The following is a 19,832-nucleotide window of genomic DNA, read 5'->3' on the forward strand; positions in this document are numbered from 1 at the left end:
CTGTTTGCTTATGTTGTGTAAGATTGAGTGACAAAACAACAGCTTAGAAAGCAAACTCCTACTGAAGCATAAAAGTTACAGATGCAATAATGAAGGTTTAGCAAGTCTCCTGCTAAAATCATGCAACAGGTTACTTGAGGATAGTCTGGCTGCTGACTGAGACTTTTTCTTTCTAGATTCTGCTGAATTATACCAGCTAGTGATTTGCTCTTATAAATATTTAGGAGCATCTGTTTTGCTTTTTAGGACAGATGAAATCCTCACAGTTTCAAGTGCTAATTAGTATGATCTTTTTGGAAGCTGGACACTGAGCAATAAACTCCATTCCTGCAACTACACAGGAGCACCGTTAGACTGGTCTTGCTGACTGCCCAAGAGGGTGCGCCTATGACGTGCTCTGTTTACATTCACAACGCAGGAACTAGCATGCCTCCAGGTTATCCATTTGCACCCACCTTACACTGCATGGACGAGCCCAGGAACAAAATCTCACAGACCTTTGTGGAACTTCTTCTGACTTTGGACACAACTCACCTACATCATTCATACCTAGAATCCTCCAGCCACAACATAAAGAAAACTGGCTGACTGGTGCCATTGCCTGTCAGTATCTTCTAGCAAAAAAAGGAAAAGATAAAGAATGCTGCATGGGGGTCAAAAGTCTGAACTATACTGGTTCAGATTTGCATCTGACAAGCCTCAGAGGAAAGAGCAGCCAACACACATCCTCCCAACTTCCTGAAGCTTGTTCCTGGGGGTTCCTTTGTCACCGCTGTAGCATGTGTCCAGAAGCCTCAAGGTCCAGAATCAACACAGCTGTGGGATATGGCACAAATGTCATGTTGAGGGCAAGAGGAAAATCGTTCTTGGGAAAGAACATGTGTATGAGCATCCATATGGGGGTAGCAGGGAGAGCTCAGAATATTTTGAGATGGTGCCTCTAACTGGGAAGCATGAGCTAGGATGGCTAGCCCCTGACATAAAGGCTCCACAGAAGCAACAACTGTTCTCCACAGAAGTCTCAATTTTCTATGCCCTTGTGCCAACAGCATTGACCTTTCAAGAATGCGTAAGTATACCGAAGGATGCAATTACACCCCTGTACTCAGCACTTTAAACCCGTATCTGGAATACTGCATCCAGTCTTGGGCTCCCCTGAACAAGACCTATTTACAGACCAAAGTGAATTCAGCAGGGGGTCACCAGGGGCTGGAGCACTTGCCCTGTAAGGAGGGGCTGAGGGACCTGGGCTTGTTCAGCCCAGAAAAGGAAGTTACTGAGAGGACAGAGACAGGCTCTTCACAGCACTGTATGGCAGAGGGCATGATACATTCAACTAAAACAGTGGATGGAAAAAATTCTCTACCACAAGGACTGACAAACATTGGACCATGTTGCCCCAAGAGACTGTGGAATTGCTATCCTTGAAGGTTTTCAAGACTCAGCTGGAATAAAAGCCCCGAATGACCTGGTCTGAATTCACTGTTGACCCTGCTTTGAGCAGGAGGTCAGCCTAGATGACCTCCTGAAGTCCCTGCCACCCTGACCAGTTCTGGTAACACCAGCAAATGGGTACACATCCCTTTCACTTCTTGCACCTCCATCCCCCAAACAAGCCTGTTGCCTGTTCAGCAATATGAAAGTGAGTCAACCTCTAATGACTTGTGAGACTCAAGAGAGCACTGGCTGCACGACACTTGGGAACTACCAAAGGGAAATGATATCAGGCCCATAAAGCACATGGAATTGGCTATGCAGACGTGCTCTATTTGTCTAGTGTCATTTTGGACTTTGGTGCAGCTGGCCACTACACTGATCTGGGCTGTTCGGCAACTCTAGCTTTGATGCTTAGCCCAAGGGTCTTATGGTCTGTGAGATGACAAGCACTTGTTGTTTCCTCTTGTCCTTGCGGGGGATCGTTTTGCCTTCTGCTGCAGCCACTGATGTAGTCCTCCCACTGAGAAAGCCTGGTCTGGGGTATTTTGGCTCCCAGTGTGGCCTGTGTGTTTTTGAGGAGGCATTCTGTGTGCACAGGCCCAGGGGCGCAATGCGAGAACACGATGGTGCAGGTTCTGCAGTGCTGTGTTATGGACATGCATGGTGAACTCTGCTTACTCTGAGCAGAGTAATTCTGGAAAATGGGGTCAGCCAAGCTCCCTGAGAACACACACAAGTACAAGCATCTGCCTGGCTTTAGGTTCTTCCCCTGGCACTCCAGATGAGATAGTGTAACAATGCACTCCAGGGCCAAGAAGGTGTGGACAGTCAGGATCTTATGTTCAGGGTGAAGCAGGGCTATATGAGTGCAACCCACACATTTGCAAAAACAAGCTATACATACTTCTTGCAAAGTGTTGTTTGAAACAACTTTGTTCTTTTGTGGATGTATACACATGGAAGTGGTTTTACTTTAAGGGCAAGCACAAAAATTGATTCCTTATTCCCAGACATACATTCTTTGGGGACTTACACATTAGCCCTACTCTTATCATAGGCTAGTGGATGCCACATTTTCCTGATAATCTTCCTAAAATGCTGATACGAAACCTCTTAAAGAGCAGCCTGATCCTAGAAAGGATGCTCTTCACATCTACTGCCTTGAGCAGTTGATGTACTTAGTAACTTAAAAGGACATTAATTTAGGCCCTAAGGAAGAAAATGGTATAAACCAAAATTTATGAAAATCAACAAGGGGAAGTACATCAAATTAAGCTGATGTAAAAGGTGATCTTAAAAAACAGTTTAACCAAATTAGGGCTGTAATCAAGTTCACCTAATTGCTCACAGTTCACAATTGTTTGTGTTATTTTAAAAAATACATACTTTCACTTTGAAAAAATAATTAGCACTTTGTAGCTTTTTCTTCAATGGACATTGAACTAAGTTCTATATGAAAGCAAAGAATCATTGCTATTTTACAGGTCACAGCTACAGCAATATATAATAACTTGCTTGAAATTGCTCAACCATATCAACGACATAACAAGAAACAGAACTCAGAACTCAAAATCACTGGATTCTCAACTTCAGAACTTTTTAAAGATTACTTTTAAAAATTTAGACATTGTTATCTTGACATATGAGTACATGGAACTTCATATGTGTGGTATCACCTTGAAATCAGAGTTTGCAGGGTAGTTTCTTTGGTTTTATGCAGACTAAAAATGGTTACAGAGAAATATTTCAATAGAAACACTGTCAATGCTGTAAAATTCAGCCCTAAGAAATAAACAGAAAGCTATCATTTGTATTAACTGTTCAAAAGCTCATCAGAAAGTCAGATACACAGATTCTAACTGTACACACAACTGAATAAGCAGAATCAAAAGCATCAGTAACTGCAAGTCTGCAAGAGCTGAAGTAATGTCTGAATAACCACCCTTCCAAATATCCTCATGTTATCCTTACCAGATTAATCAGTCTTCTCATTGCATGTTCATGCGAGCAAATGCATTCACAAGGATCAAATCCACCTTCTGCCATGGTTCTCTGGATAAACCTGAACTTGTCTGTGAACACCTAAGAAGAATAAAAGGACAATGAACTCTTTTTCAACTGACCTTATTTTCCAGAGACTCACACATCAAGTTTCAGTTCATTTAATGCCAGCGTGAAAAAGCAAAACAAAGCAGGGTAATCCTATTATTCCTTTGGCAGCATGAATGAAGAAGTCTGGTATGTGCAGTTACATTTTGATGTTGCTGAAAGCAGTGTCTCACACAGGCTTCCTTAGAGAGCCAAATAATTTTTTGCAAGACTTTGTGTGTCTCCCCTGGGTTTTTTCCACATACCACTATGAAATACCTCCTAACAAACAAGAACCACAAAGATTAAATTCTGGTCTCTCATCTGCATAGTGGGACTCTTAAGTGTATGAATACAATTTGAAGAGTCAGAGGAACTTTTACTCCTAAACCCCTAACAAACTCCTGGCATTCTCCCTCTGGATCAATGTACAGGAAAATAATTTAAAACCCAGTAACTTCTTTGCTAAAGGGAGAAACAATCATCCTTATTGTGTAATGAAAGCAAGCAGCAGAGGTGCAAAAGCGGATGTACTCGGAAACACTTTAAAAATGGAGCTACACACTCTAATTTTAGATCAAAGAAGTAGGTCATTCACTTAGCGATACAGAAAGTTCAAAGAAGCGGTAATGGACATGATGGGGAATCAATTCTAGGTTATTCACCTGCTAAAACCACTTACACCAGATGTGTCAAGTGTATACAAGCGTATCTTTACTATTTACTAATAGCTTTCTCAGTGACTTAATTGATGGTCAAAATGGGTAGCAGATTGCAAGGCATTTCTACCCTTGTGGTCAAATCAGGGATTGATTTCTCTTGAATGAGGACTCTTACGATGTATTAGATCAGTTCTGCATAATGATACTTTCAAAATATTTTTGTTAACTTGGCATCAATAAAGTTAGATTCAGATTGTGTTTGTGTTGCATGCACTGGGGCCCTAATGTGAGATAACTGGCAAGCTTAATAAATGCAGCAGCATAGAGCAGATAGATCCTCTCAATTTCCTAAAACAAGTAGTTTAGGAAGGTGTCAGCCATTTGATAAGGGTGTGCTGAATCAGCAGATGTGCTCTGCTGTCATCACCTATAAAAACTTACAGTCTTGATCACACAGAACCATTTTAATGCTTTAACCTCCCTAGGATAAAGAGGAATAACCCATATGGCTATAAGACATCTTCATTCAGCAGAATGTATCACCACAATAGTTCTTCCGTCTTGGGAGAAGAGAGAGATGGAAAAAAAAAATGCATTTCAGAAGTCCTTCCTCTGTCAATGCCTACCACTCTTCTTTATTATCCTCTGCCATGGTGGAGAGAGCCAGACAGTAAAAGAAGGTAAGAGATATCTGTATCTTCATTACGGAGTCGGAACATCTTATCTGCTAGGGTCTCCACTTTTTTAAAAAGAATACTGAAAACTGAAAAAGAGAAAAAAAAATATTCAAGAGATGGAGGAAAGGCTTTTTGCCTAGACACTAAGAAAGAGTAATCTGACAATGTACTGAGAAGAAGACTGAGAGATGACTTTATTATATAGCATACAAGTACCTTTGCATAGAAAAATAAACCTGAGTATTGAGAAGTTCCTCAATGAAGAGGTGATCAAGAACCAATGACTAGAAGCTGTAATCAACCAAATTCAAAAGAGAAGCAAGGCATACATTTTTACCATTAGAGTAACTGACCACTGCAACTAACTGCCAAAGAAAGGGTGGATTTCCCATCTCTCAATGCATTCAGATGTGCTTCAGCCAAATGCAGGTTACTGAGTAAAGTACAGAAGCACTCAAGTTTAGATATAATGTTCTCCAATATACAGGAGATCACAGCAGATGATCTAATAATTCTTTTTGAGATGTAATTATAAAGCTACTACACTAATTTTTGTGAAATTATCTCAGAACCACTAGAACTGCATGACAGCAATAGAAGACATTTTTTAACTACATGAGGTCCCTGGATGATATGCCACATCAACCAAAATAGCCTTTCTAAAACTATTTTAGCACGAGGAACAGGTAAAAGCACTGATTTATAAATGGTGCAAAATGGTTTATCTGGACATAATGCTGAAATCCAAAAGAAGGTATCTGAACCAGTAAAGTTGCAAAACAATATTTCATTGTAACTTGAAAGAACTTAGTTGTAACTAGAAAGAATTACACATAGTAATGTCACAGCAATTAATAGAGGAGTGTTTATCTATATATGACCACAAGAAATCAAAACATCAGATAAGAGTCATCACCAATGAATCCAGGATAACACTCCTTGTAGAGCGTACAACTGAAAAAGATCATACAATAAATGGGGAAAACTAATCTGTCATATAACATCATAAATTTAAGTGGAGGTGCGCTAGAATTTACCCCAAGGTATCTGAATTGTACATGACAAATTACCTTAATGAGATAAAAAAAAGCAGAACACCTGTCACCAAGTAAAATGCAATCCAAGCTTTCAACAAAAGATCCCTTACAAGCTTTCTCACCTTCACATGATGCTGAAAGGAAGCATCCTTTATCTTTCCTTCCTCCAAGCCTATAACAAGCTCTTTCATCGGCAAAGGACTGAAGATGGACTACCTATTTTGGGAACAGCACTAGTTTTTCTCCTGATAAAGATGCTAAACTTGCGTTATTTTATTACTTTAAAAAAAAAACCCAGGTAATTAATCACTCTTTATGCAATTATTTTCTGCTGGGAACTGGAGGAAAGAGAGATCTTACATATGGTTGACCAGTTATAAAGAGGAGAGAACCACTCTATACTATATGATGATTTTCACTTGTAAAATGACACTCATGTCTGTATTCCTCATTAAAACATTCTTGGCTTAATATTTTTATTATTTGTAACGCACTTTGAATGCATAAAGTACTAAATATCAACTAAGTTCTGTAATCAGATCCTTACGTTTATTAATGTTTTGCAACCCTGTGTAAGATTTGGTAGTAAGAGACTAGTATTTTTATGTATCATGGAACAGGATTCCTTGGCTCCACTGTGTGCTCTTAGGCAGCCTGCTCGTATCAAAATCCTGTTCCAGAATTGCAATGTGCTTCCTGCCTGCCTCCCAGTACTTGCAATTGTCTGATCTCACGTCAGCGGCTAACTTGTTCTGCCCAGCTGTGACCTCTTTGCTGTGAGTCACACCAGCTCTCCACCTTTTGCAAATACAGTTCTTCTACATACAATCTATCACAGAAAATGGGACAATGTGCTCCGTTCTTTAACTGATGACCTGGAGAAAGAAAAAAAAGCTTGTAGTTTTATTTTATTTTACTTATTTTTCTCTATGTTTTCCTGTTTATCATTACCTTGTTTTTCTTGGCATTTATACAGTAACTGGTAAGACCACAGCAATTGGTAAGGCTATGATGTCAAACACCTGCAAGTACTCTGAGCGAGTTACTTTTACTCTACTTAAAATTACTGTATTTTGTTTTGGCCATGTTACTGCTAGCACAGTATTTAATTCACAGCGTTTACAAACAGCTGGAAGATACATTTGGTAAATATGCCAAAGCTCTCACTGATAACAGCTGAGAAGGTATATATTATGGCCTCTAGGCTAAGCAAACTGATAGTGAGCATAATAAAGGAGAGAATTAGTAATCATGGACAAATATGATGTACCATCAAAGAGTCAATATGACCTTTCCAGTGTAAAGAGGCCCACAGAGGCAATCATAAACAGTACTACTGAAATTAAAATACTGTAGTCAGAGCCAGAATTACTATAATTCGTGATCAAAGTGGAGGATGGTCTGATGATTTAAGACAGAAATAAAAGCTCACCATTACCTTTTGAGTTGAGCATCTATTTGGAATTGTAGACAATGAAGCCACACTGAAAAATATTTCTAGTCTCTCATGATTTAAAACATAACATTCTCAGTTATAGTAATTATTGCAAATTGCTTCTTCTTTTATTATCTTCCCCAAAGCCAGCCCTACAGCTGTGTATTATATTTTATACACCCTACTATCAAAAAAAGTACTCTTTATGGCTACAATCCAATTGGTTCTTTGTACCTGGAGACTCTTCTGTATTTTAAATTATTGCAATGACTATACATTATTTCCCAATTCATCAACACCTCTCCTGAGTAAATAGCGTGCAGCTGCTGAGCTCTGGGACACAGAAATTATACTCAGCCTCTCTCCACCCTAATCATTACAAAACTGAATTCCTTTCTAGCATAAAGGCAAACAAGAAGTTTTGTCAATTTTCCATGTGCTGGATGCTCTCCAATGCGACTCCAATATGATGCTGATTAGTAAGATTGCCAAAGTGCACGTATTGGTGATCTCTATTCCTTGGTATAAAGGAGTGTGTAAAAATATTTATAATTCTGGTATTCAAAGAGACACTCACTCTATGAGATACATATATCAGAATCACTGGAGATTTATCATAGACTAAACCCGGCATCTTCAGCATCAAATCTCTCAGCTAACTCTTATCTTCCCTGGATCCAGGCACTTTTAAAATGTGGACTATCACACACACGATACATACAATGGCTGAAGATTGCCTCTGCTAAGAACTATTTTTGCTGTGTTGCTATTTTCTTGAAGATTGAAGGTAAGAAATCCTTGGGAGGAAAATACCTCACAATACAGCAGACAAGTAACAGAATCCTTCCACATTATTTTAAAGAGAAACAAAACCCTATCCAGCTCCTTGTTACTGTTTTTCAGACAACTGCAATAACTCAAAGCACAATCGTCAAATATCTCTAACAAGCCATAAAGTTAATTTTGCTTCTCAGTTCAGTGTGAGAGAAGTGTGGTAGAACAATTGAAAATATGTATAAAATTTAAGATAAAAATGTAGAAAGAAAGCAAATTACTTGTTATGCCTCTGCAGACATTCTGAAAAATGAGAAAGGGCTAAAATAGCAAAAGCCATACACAAAACATGAACAATTCACTGCCCCAAAGATAAAATGCTCATTTTTATCTTACTGTCAGAGGCAGAAACCCTCTCTCCTATACTCTTCCATGATCTCCTAAAGGATTCAGGTTTCCATAAAAAGGATTTGTTCTCTTGCCTTTTTACCTGCATCTAAGCCATCCCAGTATCCATGTTTTCTTACAATACCTGACCCTTTCTGTAATCATCTTCCTCTCAGCACGCCCCAAGTTTGGTTCTTCTGTATCATCTTACCCATCTCCCAATGACCTCCAAGTATTCTCTTCTAGCATCTAAAACATCCTGTACATTGGCCTCGCATAGCATAAGACCCTTGCAATCCTGCACATGAAGTCCTGTCCCAGAGAAACTACCAGGCACTGGGGCTGTGTGACCACAGTACCCACTAACCCAGGGGATGGAAACTTGCTTCAGTTAAAGCAAGAAGAGACTGCAGTGATCAGCTCCTCATAAAGCTCCTGATCACTGCTTTCATAGGATTCTTTCTTCTCCTCCTTCGCCACTCTGTCCCCGGGTACCATCAACGCTCCAGGGGCAACTGGCGCCTCAGCTGACTCACTCCTGGGCACTTCAAAATGCCCCTGGTACAAGTGGTTACTCCAAAATGTGTTTCTAATCCTGCCCCTTCTAGGGACTGGACTCACCGAACCCTGCCTAGTCACACAAAGTCCAGTTCAACATCAATTACGTATACAGTAAAATAATACATAAAGGTATCTTCAGTAGGGCAATATTGCTTACTAGTGACCAACCAAGAGGAGCCTAAACATTCAAATCCAGTGAAACCCAGCCAAACTCAGACTTTTCTGTATTTGTTATATAAGGCATTTTCCTGTTGATTCCCATCTTCTACAATATTTGTAATTCATGCACATCCACCCTCCTACAGAATCCTGAGTGTTTTGTTAGTCTTTTGATGAACTACCTACATCCAACTCACTAGTCTATTATTTAACTTCCTATTATTTTAGTTGTACAGCCAAACTTTGTGAGTAAGACAGGCCAGGGAATTTTATCCATCGATTTCTGCATCCAGTTTCTCTTCAGACTGGGTTAGAGCATAGAGGGGAAAAATAATATGCATGGATTTGGGGTTTCTTTCTTAAAAAAAACAAACCAGAGATATGTGTAGGTAGGACTGGCTGATTTCACCTGCAAAGATCTTTGTGAAATGTCTAGGTTTTTTTCAATTGCTACTACAAGAAATGCAGCACATTTCCTATCACCAGAGCAACATAAAGGAGGAACAAGGCAGAAATGGTAACAGAGCCATTAAAAAAGCAAAGGAAGGGAATAACTAAACACAGGATAAAACTACAGGACAGTGTAAGAAAACAAAAGCATTTGTAGTTGAATAGGGAAGAAACATCACAAAAGGAACTACAGAAATAGAGAGAAAATAAAGAGAAAATAAGCAGTACTTTAAAATAAATAAATGCTATTCTGCCTGAAGTTAATGGATGCTGATCCTAAGGCAATAGGGGAGGACACCACACTAAGTCAAAATTAATCTAGAAGCCAAGAAGCCAAGGGCCTGGCATAAGTATCCAGTGGGGGTGGTCTGCATTTTTTATTCAAGAGTTTTAAATTGTTGGGGTTATAGAACGGGCAAAAATAAGCCTGAAGATTTCTAAGGAAACTTCCTTTACAAAGCAACTTCCTCTGTTCAAACAAGGCTAAAAATAGGTTCTGTAGAAAAGAAGAATCTTGTATACAAATTGATACTAATTAAAACATTCCAAAGGTCTGTTCTCCTCTATTATTGTAATTTAGATAGTTCAAGTAAATAATCCCTCACAGAATTTAAGTCTGAAACACTGCAACATTATACTTGGCTTTTTTATAATGGTAATTTTTAATCCCTTTTATTAACAATGCAAGAGAAGCTCTCTCCCATCATCTCTCTCACATTTACAGCTCCATCCTACTTTTACTGAAACAAATACCAGCACTCCCATTGGCTTCAGTGGACCAGGATCTAGAGTTCTGCAAGGTCACCGATCTCTAGAGGACTATTAATGATCTTTTTCTACCAGGCCTCCTCCTGGGCATAAAATTGAGTTTTCAGGACAAAAGAAAAACAACTGGCTGACTGGGCAGCAAAAGCAAAACAGCAGGATATAAATGTGGGTCCCGCCAGGAGGAGCGCTGCCACAGTGAAGTGTGGCTCCAATTACAGCTTGCTTCAACTAATTGTCCCAGTTCAGATCATTCATTTAGCTTTCCTAGGGAAAAGAGCTGCAATGATTTTGATGGCTGATACAATACCCAAAGAGGCTTCCTAGACATCGCAACACTTCCAGAGTATAAAGCAATCCTCTCCACTCTCTTTCCTTATAATTCCAGGGGGTGGGGAGAAAAGCAGCTGATTTTGTACTTGAAAGCATCAGCATGTCTCCCTGGACTTCCAGCTGCAGCCTAATGAGTTGGCAAGTGTATTTTTGCACTGCAACTTCACTCAGGGTAATTAACAACATCCAAGATGAACTTTTCAATGCAGATTAAGCTAAGCCAGTTCCTTTCCTCATGGAAAAGTCAGTGCTTAACCATGCACACAGATGTATGCAACTGGTGCTGTTCTTGTTGGTTTCAAAAGAGCCCTCAAGACCAGCAAGGAGCTCCACAAGAGAACTGCTCACCCAGACACATCCTGCTCAAGGCATACTAGTGAGTAACTTTGCTACCATCTCACAAATCATTAGGTAAGTAAATTATAAATTAATTTTCCAGTGTCGTCCATCTGGTGCTTCTTACAAATGCTAATTTAATACAAAGCAACTACTTAAAAATAGGAGCAAAACCAAAGAAACTAAGAAATGCTGAGCCAGCCGCTGAAAGATACTACAGTGACATGCCGAAATCAGGGAAGGTGCTTTTGAGCAGGGACAGGCTCAGAACTGAGAAGTAAGTGCTAAGGATCTTCCTGATGTTTTTTCCTGATGGTCTTACAAGATTACTGGAGCACTGGTACATCCTTTGTCCCCACAGCACGAGTCCAGCACTGTGTGACCACCACAACATTGTGAGCTTTGCTGGGCTGCTAGCATTTTCACCCCGATGTGGACATTCAGACTTGCTCTGAGTGGGTCAGGAAATTCTTCTGGCGACTGCCAACGGCGCTAGCACCTAAAGCAGTGAAGCAGGAGCCAGAGCATGAGAACTTAAAAGACTTGTAATTATGGTCAAATCCCTTTCACAGGCAAGCATCACAGCTCTTCTCTCACTGAAGTATGTGAAAAAGTTCACACCACTTTAAAGGGTGGCAGGATCTAGTAGGAACCTGGTAGGAAACTCACTATTTGTGGACAAGGCTAACCAATGTTACGCATATGCTGAGGTGCATCAGTTCAACACAGAATGGTGTATCAGGGAAATACAGAAGATGACACAGATGCTTCTTTTGGTTTAATTAAGGCTTGTCAGAGGCCAAGAACCCACACATTAAAACCCCACGCTGTTCCAGTACTGTTACCTACTTTCCTTTTCATGGCCAGTCCCCAATATGTGGGGAGAGAGAGAGATTTCAGGCTTTAAGGCTATAAGGCTGATGTCAGTGATCAAAACTGAATTCCCCAAGAGAGCTAAATAAGACCCACCAAGATTAAAAAAAAGCTATTTACTTATCCCCATACAGATGGCTTAACATTTCCACTGGGCAAAACACTCAAAAAGGAGCTAATTATGCACATCCAGCCATGGACCAAAAAAGCAGTCCAGCTATTTTAGAATTCATTTACTGATATTTGATACAGAATATTATTACCAAAATCCAGCTGTCAGCATTTGGTCATCCTTTTGTTAAAATGATGACATCTTTCTAAAAGAAATCTCTTGGAATATGAAAGCTAATTAAGAGAAGATGTCAATGACACAGAACATCGTCCAAGAATAATACCCTCTTTCTGCTAAGTAAATGCTTTAGCTTCTCTTTATCATTTATTTCTAGTGTGGGAAACTGTGACAATGGTCTAGGACAACAAAATTATTCCTATTGCACTGAATGACTAATGGCTATTTAATAATTTTGTTTGGCATATATTAATGCAAAAGGGTGGGCTATCCTCAGCAAAAATCACTAACACATTCTATTTCAACCCATTTACAGAGCAAACTGGGAGCCCTCTCCTGGGGTCTTCAGCAAGGCAAGAACTCTCGTTGACTTCAACAGGATTTTCCACTTGAGTGGTGAGTAGAAAAGCCAGCTCCTAGGCAAATTTGCCTACTCCCCTGCTTTCGGTTAGTGTCTCTGGCACTACAGGCTGCCCCACTGCTTGTGCCTACATTCCTCTTCCCATTCCCCAGCAACAATTGCCAATCTCCTAAATTCAGCACCCCTGCAGCTGTACAAGCGATGCACTACTGCTGGAAGCAACACATACTGAATCTGAAACCCCTGCCAAGAGCACTTCCGCACCAGCACTGCGAGGACACCCGTGCTGTGCCATACCAACCAGGGCTACAGGCTTGTGTTGCAAAGTGTGGGCAAGCCTGATTCTGAACAAGTGGCTACAGGTGAAAGAGGAACTGGCCTTCCGGGAGCAGACTTTTGCAGGGAAGCAAGAGTAACGGGTACTCCCTGCAGATGGAAAACAGCGGAGGTGGGCTCTGGCACCAGCCTCCCCACGGGAGTAGAACAGGGAAACTGACTTTGCTTTTTGTTACCCCGCCCATGAGATGTTTTGCACTTAACTTTCGGGCTTCATAATACAAAACTAATCATTTACTTTAAAAGATTAAGTATGGGAAAAGACCATGGTCCTGTAACAAACTATGTAACCTATCCATAAAATATCTCTGCTGTTCTTCCAAGATTTATGAATCAAGATTATGATTAATAAGTTCAGATGTACCAAAGCAACTTGAGAGCTCAAAGTGGATCCAACTTCAACGCTCACCCAGTGAGGCTCAGGACTCAAACTCATGAGCAAATTACCGTGGTGTAACAAAGCCATTGCACAGCAGCTTCAGGTCCCCACACACACACTCTTAGCCCATGGGAGCTGTGAGCAAATATGACTTCGTGTAGTCTCTAAGAGAAAAAAGTTAAGCTGAGACACTTCACTTTGGAGCTGCCCTGAGCTAACCATGAGCACGCAGGCAGTTACCACAGCTCAGGTGGCCTGCAATGACTCATTATTTTGAAGTAATTTTTTTGGAAGGTCAATCATTCAGAAATTTTTAGACATTTAATCTTTTTGCAAAAATAAACATTAAAAAATTCTCTTATTCACTCCTTTACAAAAATGTACAGTTTCAAAACAAATAAAAATTAGTTTTTCCACTGTATTGAGCCAGCAAGTGCAGCCCTAAACCATGAGCTATAAAGTTTGTTGAGACACATTTACTAAGAGTACAGTTGTTTAGATTATAAAATACCTTACTAAATCCTTAAAACTGTAAAAATACACTATTTCTTAATGTTACTCCAGTCACATAAAAACATAAAAATATACCGAAATTCTTTGGAATATTTTCATTATTTTTTTTCTCCAGGGATGACATATGTTTCTAATAACTTGCCACTGAGCAAACAGATTTAGCAGGGTAGCAGCATGCTGAGAAAGATAGCAGGATTTTCAATTTTCAGATGAAAACAGCTCTATTCCCTGGCAGCCCTACTCCTAACCCCTTTAGGCCAGATCAAATTTTATCTGAAGCTAGTGGGTGCCTGTCTTTGACTTCAGTGGAAGCTGAATCAGGTTTTCTACATACCTGCAGTAAACAATTTGAAGCTTATCAATTAGAATATTTTTAATCAGTACTTATACCAGAGGGAATCTGTAGCAATTAACAGGATTTCTGAGCTTGGTTATTTACATACGTTTAGCTAAAAGACAACCCAGTTTTTATCAGAGAATAACATCCATCTAATTCAGCAGACTCACAGACTAGTTTAGATTATCAAAAGGAAAGCGCTATGCAAATTATACAAGTCTCCGCTGCACCTACTAGCAACAGATTTTTTGAATCTATTACCTTAATTTGCACATGGAAAATCTATGGTAGTATTTCACGAGTTTGCAACACGCATCTGACCTTTGGCTCCACAGTTTTCCTGCAGGGAAGAAGGTATTTTTCTTATTTAGACACTTCCGTTCTACGTACTAACTTGAAACTGAAGCATACGACAATCTACATGGTTCAAGAAAAGTCTATGTGTAAGAATATTTCTATAATTCATGCACCTCTCTGGTAAAAGCTTTATCTAGTATTTTGAAATAAGGGTGCTTAACGACAGATGCCATCTCATCAGTCTCACCTGGATATGAAAGTGATGAGTCCCTAACGACACTGTAACCACTTGCACAGGAATTCCTGTCAAACTAAGGCCACACACACCAGGAAGCTCTGTTTCACACTTGATTTAGTCCAACTATTCGAAAAGCTAACACCCAACTTTTCTTCACATCTTCTTGAATTTCATTCAGACAGTTGTTTTTGCCCTAAACTAACTTTTTAATGAAAACTGACATAAACTATTTTATCAAGTTCTCTACAAATATTGCCTTGCCAAAAATAAAGGTTTTATGATTAACTGACAAGAAATATACAAACATATACATGTGAATATAGAATCACAGAATCACCAAGGTTGGAAAAGACCTGTAAGATCATCAAGTCCAACCATCAACTAACACCACCATGCCCATTAAACCATGTCCCACAATGCCTCGTCCACACGTTCCTTGAACACCTCCAGTGAGGGTGACTCCACCACCTCCCTGGGCAGCTTATTCCAGTGTTTCACCACTCTCCCAGGAAAGAAATTTTTCTTAATATCCAGCCTGAACCTCCCCTGGTGCAACTTGAGGCCATTTTCTCTTGTCCTGTCGCTAGTCACTTGGGAGAAGAGACCAACACCCACCTCGCTACAACGTCCTTTCAGGTAGTTGTAGAGAGCGATGAGGTCTCCCCTCAGCCTCCTCTTCTCCAGGCTGAACAACCCCAGTTCCCTCAGCCGCTCCTCATAAGACTTGTGCTCCAGACCCCTCACCAGCTTTGTCACCCTTCTCTGGACATGCTCCAGCACATCAATGTCCTTCTTGTAGTGAACAAAAAAGACCAAAGCTCTGTTACTAGGGGTCTGTGTTTGACAAAGATTTGACACATAAAGCATTGCAGCTGCTTATATCATGTAAATGGTTGGCGCTACATTTTTGTACAGCTTTTCTGTCCTTTTTGATAAAATCTTTTCTTTTGTAGGAGAGCTCAGTGCTTTGGATCTGACATTTGTCTACCAGTTTTATAAAGTAAGAATGAAACTATTTAGCTCCAGAAAGCCACAGTTTTTAATGCATGCAAAGCTGTAGAAGAATCAGAACTAATCTTAATGAGGAAAACTTTTATCAAATGTAACTCTATCTGTTCCCACCCAAATGGGACTAATTTGTTCCATTATCTGTAAAAATACCAGCTAGACACTTTGACTAAAGCCTCTGAAGCATATTTGTTCAATTAATAACCATGCAAATGTACAACCACTCAATCATGCCGGGACTGCTCCCCAAGCATCTTCAAATCTTTCATGAAAAGCCATATCAATCATCACTAAGGGACCTTTTTCTCGCCCCAGCCCCAGCCAATACCGTAGAATAGGTAATGGGATGGAAAGAGGAGGATAGGACCATACTTCTCCACTGTACTGCTACTGAAGTCCAGCAGAAATAAGACTAACACAGCTAACACAGACTGATCCTTCTCGTATCCCTGACCGTATGCCTTCCTAATGAGGAGCTAAGGAGTCTTTCTTCAAATGAGGCTCTTTGGGAGCTGGGGAAGCTAGCTGCTGGTGAGTCAAGGCATACAAGCTGAAGGAGCTGTTCTGGGAAAATAATTCCTTTTTCCTTTTTTTTTTTTTTTACCTGAACAAGGACTGCAAGATTTGGCTCTGTGGTATAACCTTACATAGTTTTCTTAGCTTCCACTGTACTTATAGATGACCTGGGAGCACTTGGATCTTCCAAGAAGTACTCAGCATCTTGCAGAATCAGGTGCCTCATCAGCAACTGTATAGATCTTTACGTATTAATAAACTGAATCTATAACCTAGGAAGTTAAAATGGAAATAGTGCTTAACATCAAGTGTAACAGCATGTATGCAAAGCAGGCTCACAGGCTCTCTGATTTGCTTCCCAAGCAGAATATCTGCAGATGACGTCAATTTTTCTATGTATAAATGCCTCTGCCAAAATATTTTTGTATTTGTTATGATGAATAATCTGATAAATGTTCAAAAGTTACAGAGTAAGAATCTGATACTTGGTATTGCCAGGGCACTGTACACCTTCTCCATTAATATGCACTTTTAAGAAGAGAAAGAGGATCTTGCTACTTTCATTGTACTGGCCCTGTGAAGATTGGTGATGTTGTTAGGCCCAATTCTGCTATGATAAACTTCAGCAGAGACAAAATTTGGTCTTTAATAATGTATGTCAAGTACCTAAAATATCTAGGAGGGAAAATTCTGAAACATTAATATAGACTTTGTTTTATTACACATCTGTTATGCAAATAACATTCACACATCACTAACTCTGAAGTCTAAATATATGAAAGTAGAAAATGAGAGGTTAATAACAAAACAAGAAGTCAGTTAGAAACTAACTTTCTCTAAAACCAAATACCAACCTTTTGAAAACAGGTACTATTAGTAGTTACAAAGCAATTACAACCATAATGCTTTTTGCAATTGTTTCTATGTAGACTACTTCTTTAACAAGTCTGTTATTCTTATTTTTCCCTTAGAACAAGGGAAGAACATGGGCTGCAGAACGGACTTGATTGTGGTTTGGGTAAGGTGCTGCAAAAGCATCACAACATACACAGTAGAAGGAATTTCATAGAACCATGTTCATTATATTTATTTCTATAGTCAGCAAAATAATATCCAGCCAGGCTAAAGTAAGATCCACCCAGAGCTACAGAATGGCTGCTACCACCATCTCAGTTCTAAAGCAGACCCTCCAGGCTTATGGTCCTGAGCGGGTCAGGGACATCCCTGCCTGCCAGAGAAGCACTCGCAACAATTGGCATGACCAGTAACACATCCAGTACAGCTTTGCACTTGTTTAGCACCTTATACAAAATGATCTTAACCCCTCAAAATACACAACCCTATACCACTCTAGAGCTAGGCAAAAATTGTAAATCTCATATTTTACAAAATGGGGCAAAAAGAACAAAAGAGGTTGGACACACCCACCTCAGCAGCAGGGGAAGGAATGGCGCTCAGGACTGAACCAACTGATGTCCTGCTAACATTACAATTGCTTTTATTTGGCCAACTGCTTCTACCATTTCAAGCCACGCTGTCAGTGACAGGGTCACTTTTTTAAGTCAATGATCAACAACAATAGCTTGATTTCTTTCATCTCGACAGGTCACAAGAATTAGGTGGAAATATCAAGGATTTATTCTTTCTCACTATATATAGGAAGAAATCAAAAGTAAGCTTGATTTCTTTTTTTTTTTTTCCTCATTTTGAGTTTTTTGAGCCGATGTCTGCTTTTGGAAAGTAACAGAAATGAGTAAAGGTGGATAGCGCTCTAATAGCTAAGCATGTAAAGACTTCTAAGACGTAACCCACTAATACTCACTGCAGATACACAGCTTCCCCAGTAGGCACGCTAATAACATTAACATAACAAGCTATTAAGATCAAAAAAGTTAGATGTCCTCACCTCTAAAAACTGGAGATGGTTTTCACGACTTATCTGTATGCATAGACACAGATGTTCAGCCAGTATACAACACAAACAGTCCCTACACCAACAAATCTATCATCTAAAAGACAGTCCTGAAGACTGACTAGGCAAACAGGTGTTTGCCAGGAAACCAAAGTTTTTTATGTAGGTCACACACCACGTTCACATAGAAGCGGTGGTTAGCTGAGGCCTCAGAACTGCCATGGAAGGCAGCGGCTGAGCTGCAGGGCAGGACATCTGGGGAACCTGGTATGGTGACAGCTGCAGAGGAATGACCATGGACGGTATCTTGTGGTCTCTAAGGCCAATACACCCCTTCTGCACTGTAATCCTCTACGAATCCCACCCTGGAGCACACATATGAAAAGTTCCTGGCAGGGACCCTATCTTTAATAAATTAATGGCAGTGTGACACCGTCCTTTTCCTGAAATTATCTTTCACCAGACATTGTCCTATTTCTCCCACTTTAGTTGCACACGCTTTTCAAAAAGCGGGGAGCAGCCTGGGAGCGCATACCCTGGTGTCAGCATGCCACTTACAGCCTCTCTAAAGAGAGAAAACTAAAACCCTTTGGCTCAAAGTATCAGACTGACATCCTTTAAAAAAAAAAATAAAAAATCAGCAGAAGAGTGCCGCTTTGCACTAAAAACCCCAACAACCAGAAAAACCCAAATCAGACCAGCTGTAAAGACGACGACCGGACGTTTCACTGGTTTGAAAAAGAGGAGAGCTGCCTAACAACCAGCGGAACGGCTCCGGCTCTCCCGGTGTTTACCTTCCCGGGCAGCCGGCGAAGCGCCCGGCAGCGGGGACGTTTCTGTACTTCAACAGGCTTGAAGTTACCCCTGCAGCCCCCACCGGGGGCTCCCCAGGCTCCGCGGCCACCCCCAGGGCCGGGCCGCGCCGCGCCGCTCCGCGCCCCGCGGACGGAGGGACGGGCGGGGGTGTCCGCGGAAACCCGCCCGGCTGTGCCTGGCCGCGGCCGGCCCGCGCTCTCCCCTTCCCCACCGCGGAGCCCCCCGGCCGCGGCGCCTCCCCGCTCACCGTGCTCTGGCCGCCGTCGCGGAGGGCTGCGGCGGGCTGCGCGGCTCGGGCGGGCGCGGGGGCAGGGGCAGGGCGTCCGGGCGGGCAGAGGCGGCCCCGCGGCTCGGCCCCGCTGCTTCGGGCCGGCTCACACGTCAGCCCGCGCCACGAGACCCGGATCTGCCGGCTCCCGGCGGCGGCGGCGGGGCCGGGGCGGTGCCGCGCGGCTCCCGCCCCCCGCGCACGCCCCTCCGCGGCCCGGCCGGCCCTCCGTGGGGCGGCCGCCACCGCGGCAGGGGAGCGAGGGGGCCGCCCGCGCCGCGCTGCGCGGAGGCTGCTTGCGGGGCAGGGGCAGCCGCGTCCCGGCCTTCGCTGCCCAGCTGAGGCAGGCTTGGGCGGTACGCCGGCAGGAGGCTGAGCGGCCGCGGTAGCCCGCCGTGCCGGGCGGCGTTGTTTTCAAGCAACACGTCGGCCTTAAAATAAAGCCCCAGTAAGTCAGCGCCGAGAAGACGCGAGGAAAGTAGCTCTTCTGGGGCCTGGTGTGCGGGTGGGTCTGCCACAGCTCCCGCGGTCAGGGCTGTGCGCCCGTCAGAAACACGCTCACGGCAGTTGCTTGGCCCCCAGCCATCG

At 41.8% G+C, this 19,832-nt stretch overlaps 1 protein-coding gene across 1 annotated transcript in view; it reads right to left on the reverse strand.

Moving 5' to 3' along the window:
- Nucleotides 1–19,253, reverse strand: part of SMIM14 (small integral membrane protein 14) — a 39,924-nt gene extending 20,671 nt beyond the window's left edge. The window contains exons 1-2 of the mRNA XM_059817747.1: nucleotides 19,224–19,253; nucleotides 3,409–3,519 (exon numbers count right to left, since the gene is read on the reverse strand). Coding sequence (XP_059673730.1) covers nucleotides 3,409–3,483 — 75 coding nt within the window. The 5' untranslated portion in view covers nucleotides 3,484–3,519; nucleotides 19,224–19,253. The remainder of the gene's footprint in view (nucleotides 1–3,408; nucleotides 3,520–19,223) is intronic.
- Nucleotides 19,254–19,832: the final 579 nt, after the last annotated feature.

The sequence above is a fragment of the Gavia stellata genome, chromosome 5 (genome assembly GCF_030936135.1).
Source record: "Gavia stellata isolate bGavSte3 chromosome 5, bGavSte3.hap2, whole genome shotgun sequence".
NCBI classification, from domain to species: Eukaryota; Metazoa; Chordata; class Aves; order Gaviiformes; family Gaviidae; genus Gavia; species Gavia stellata.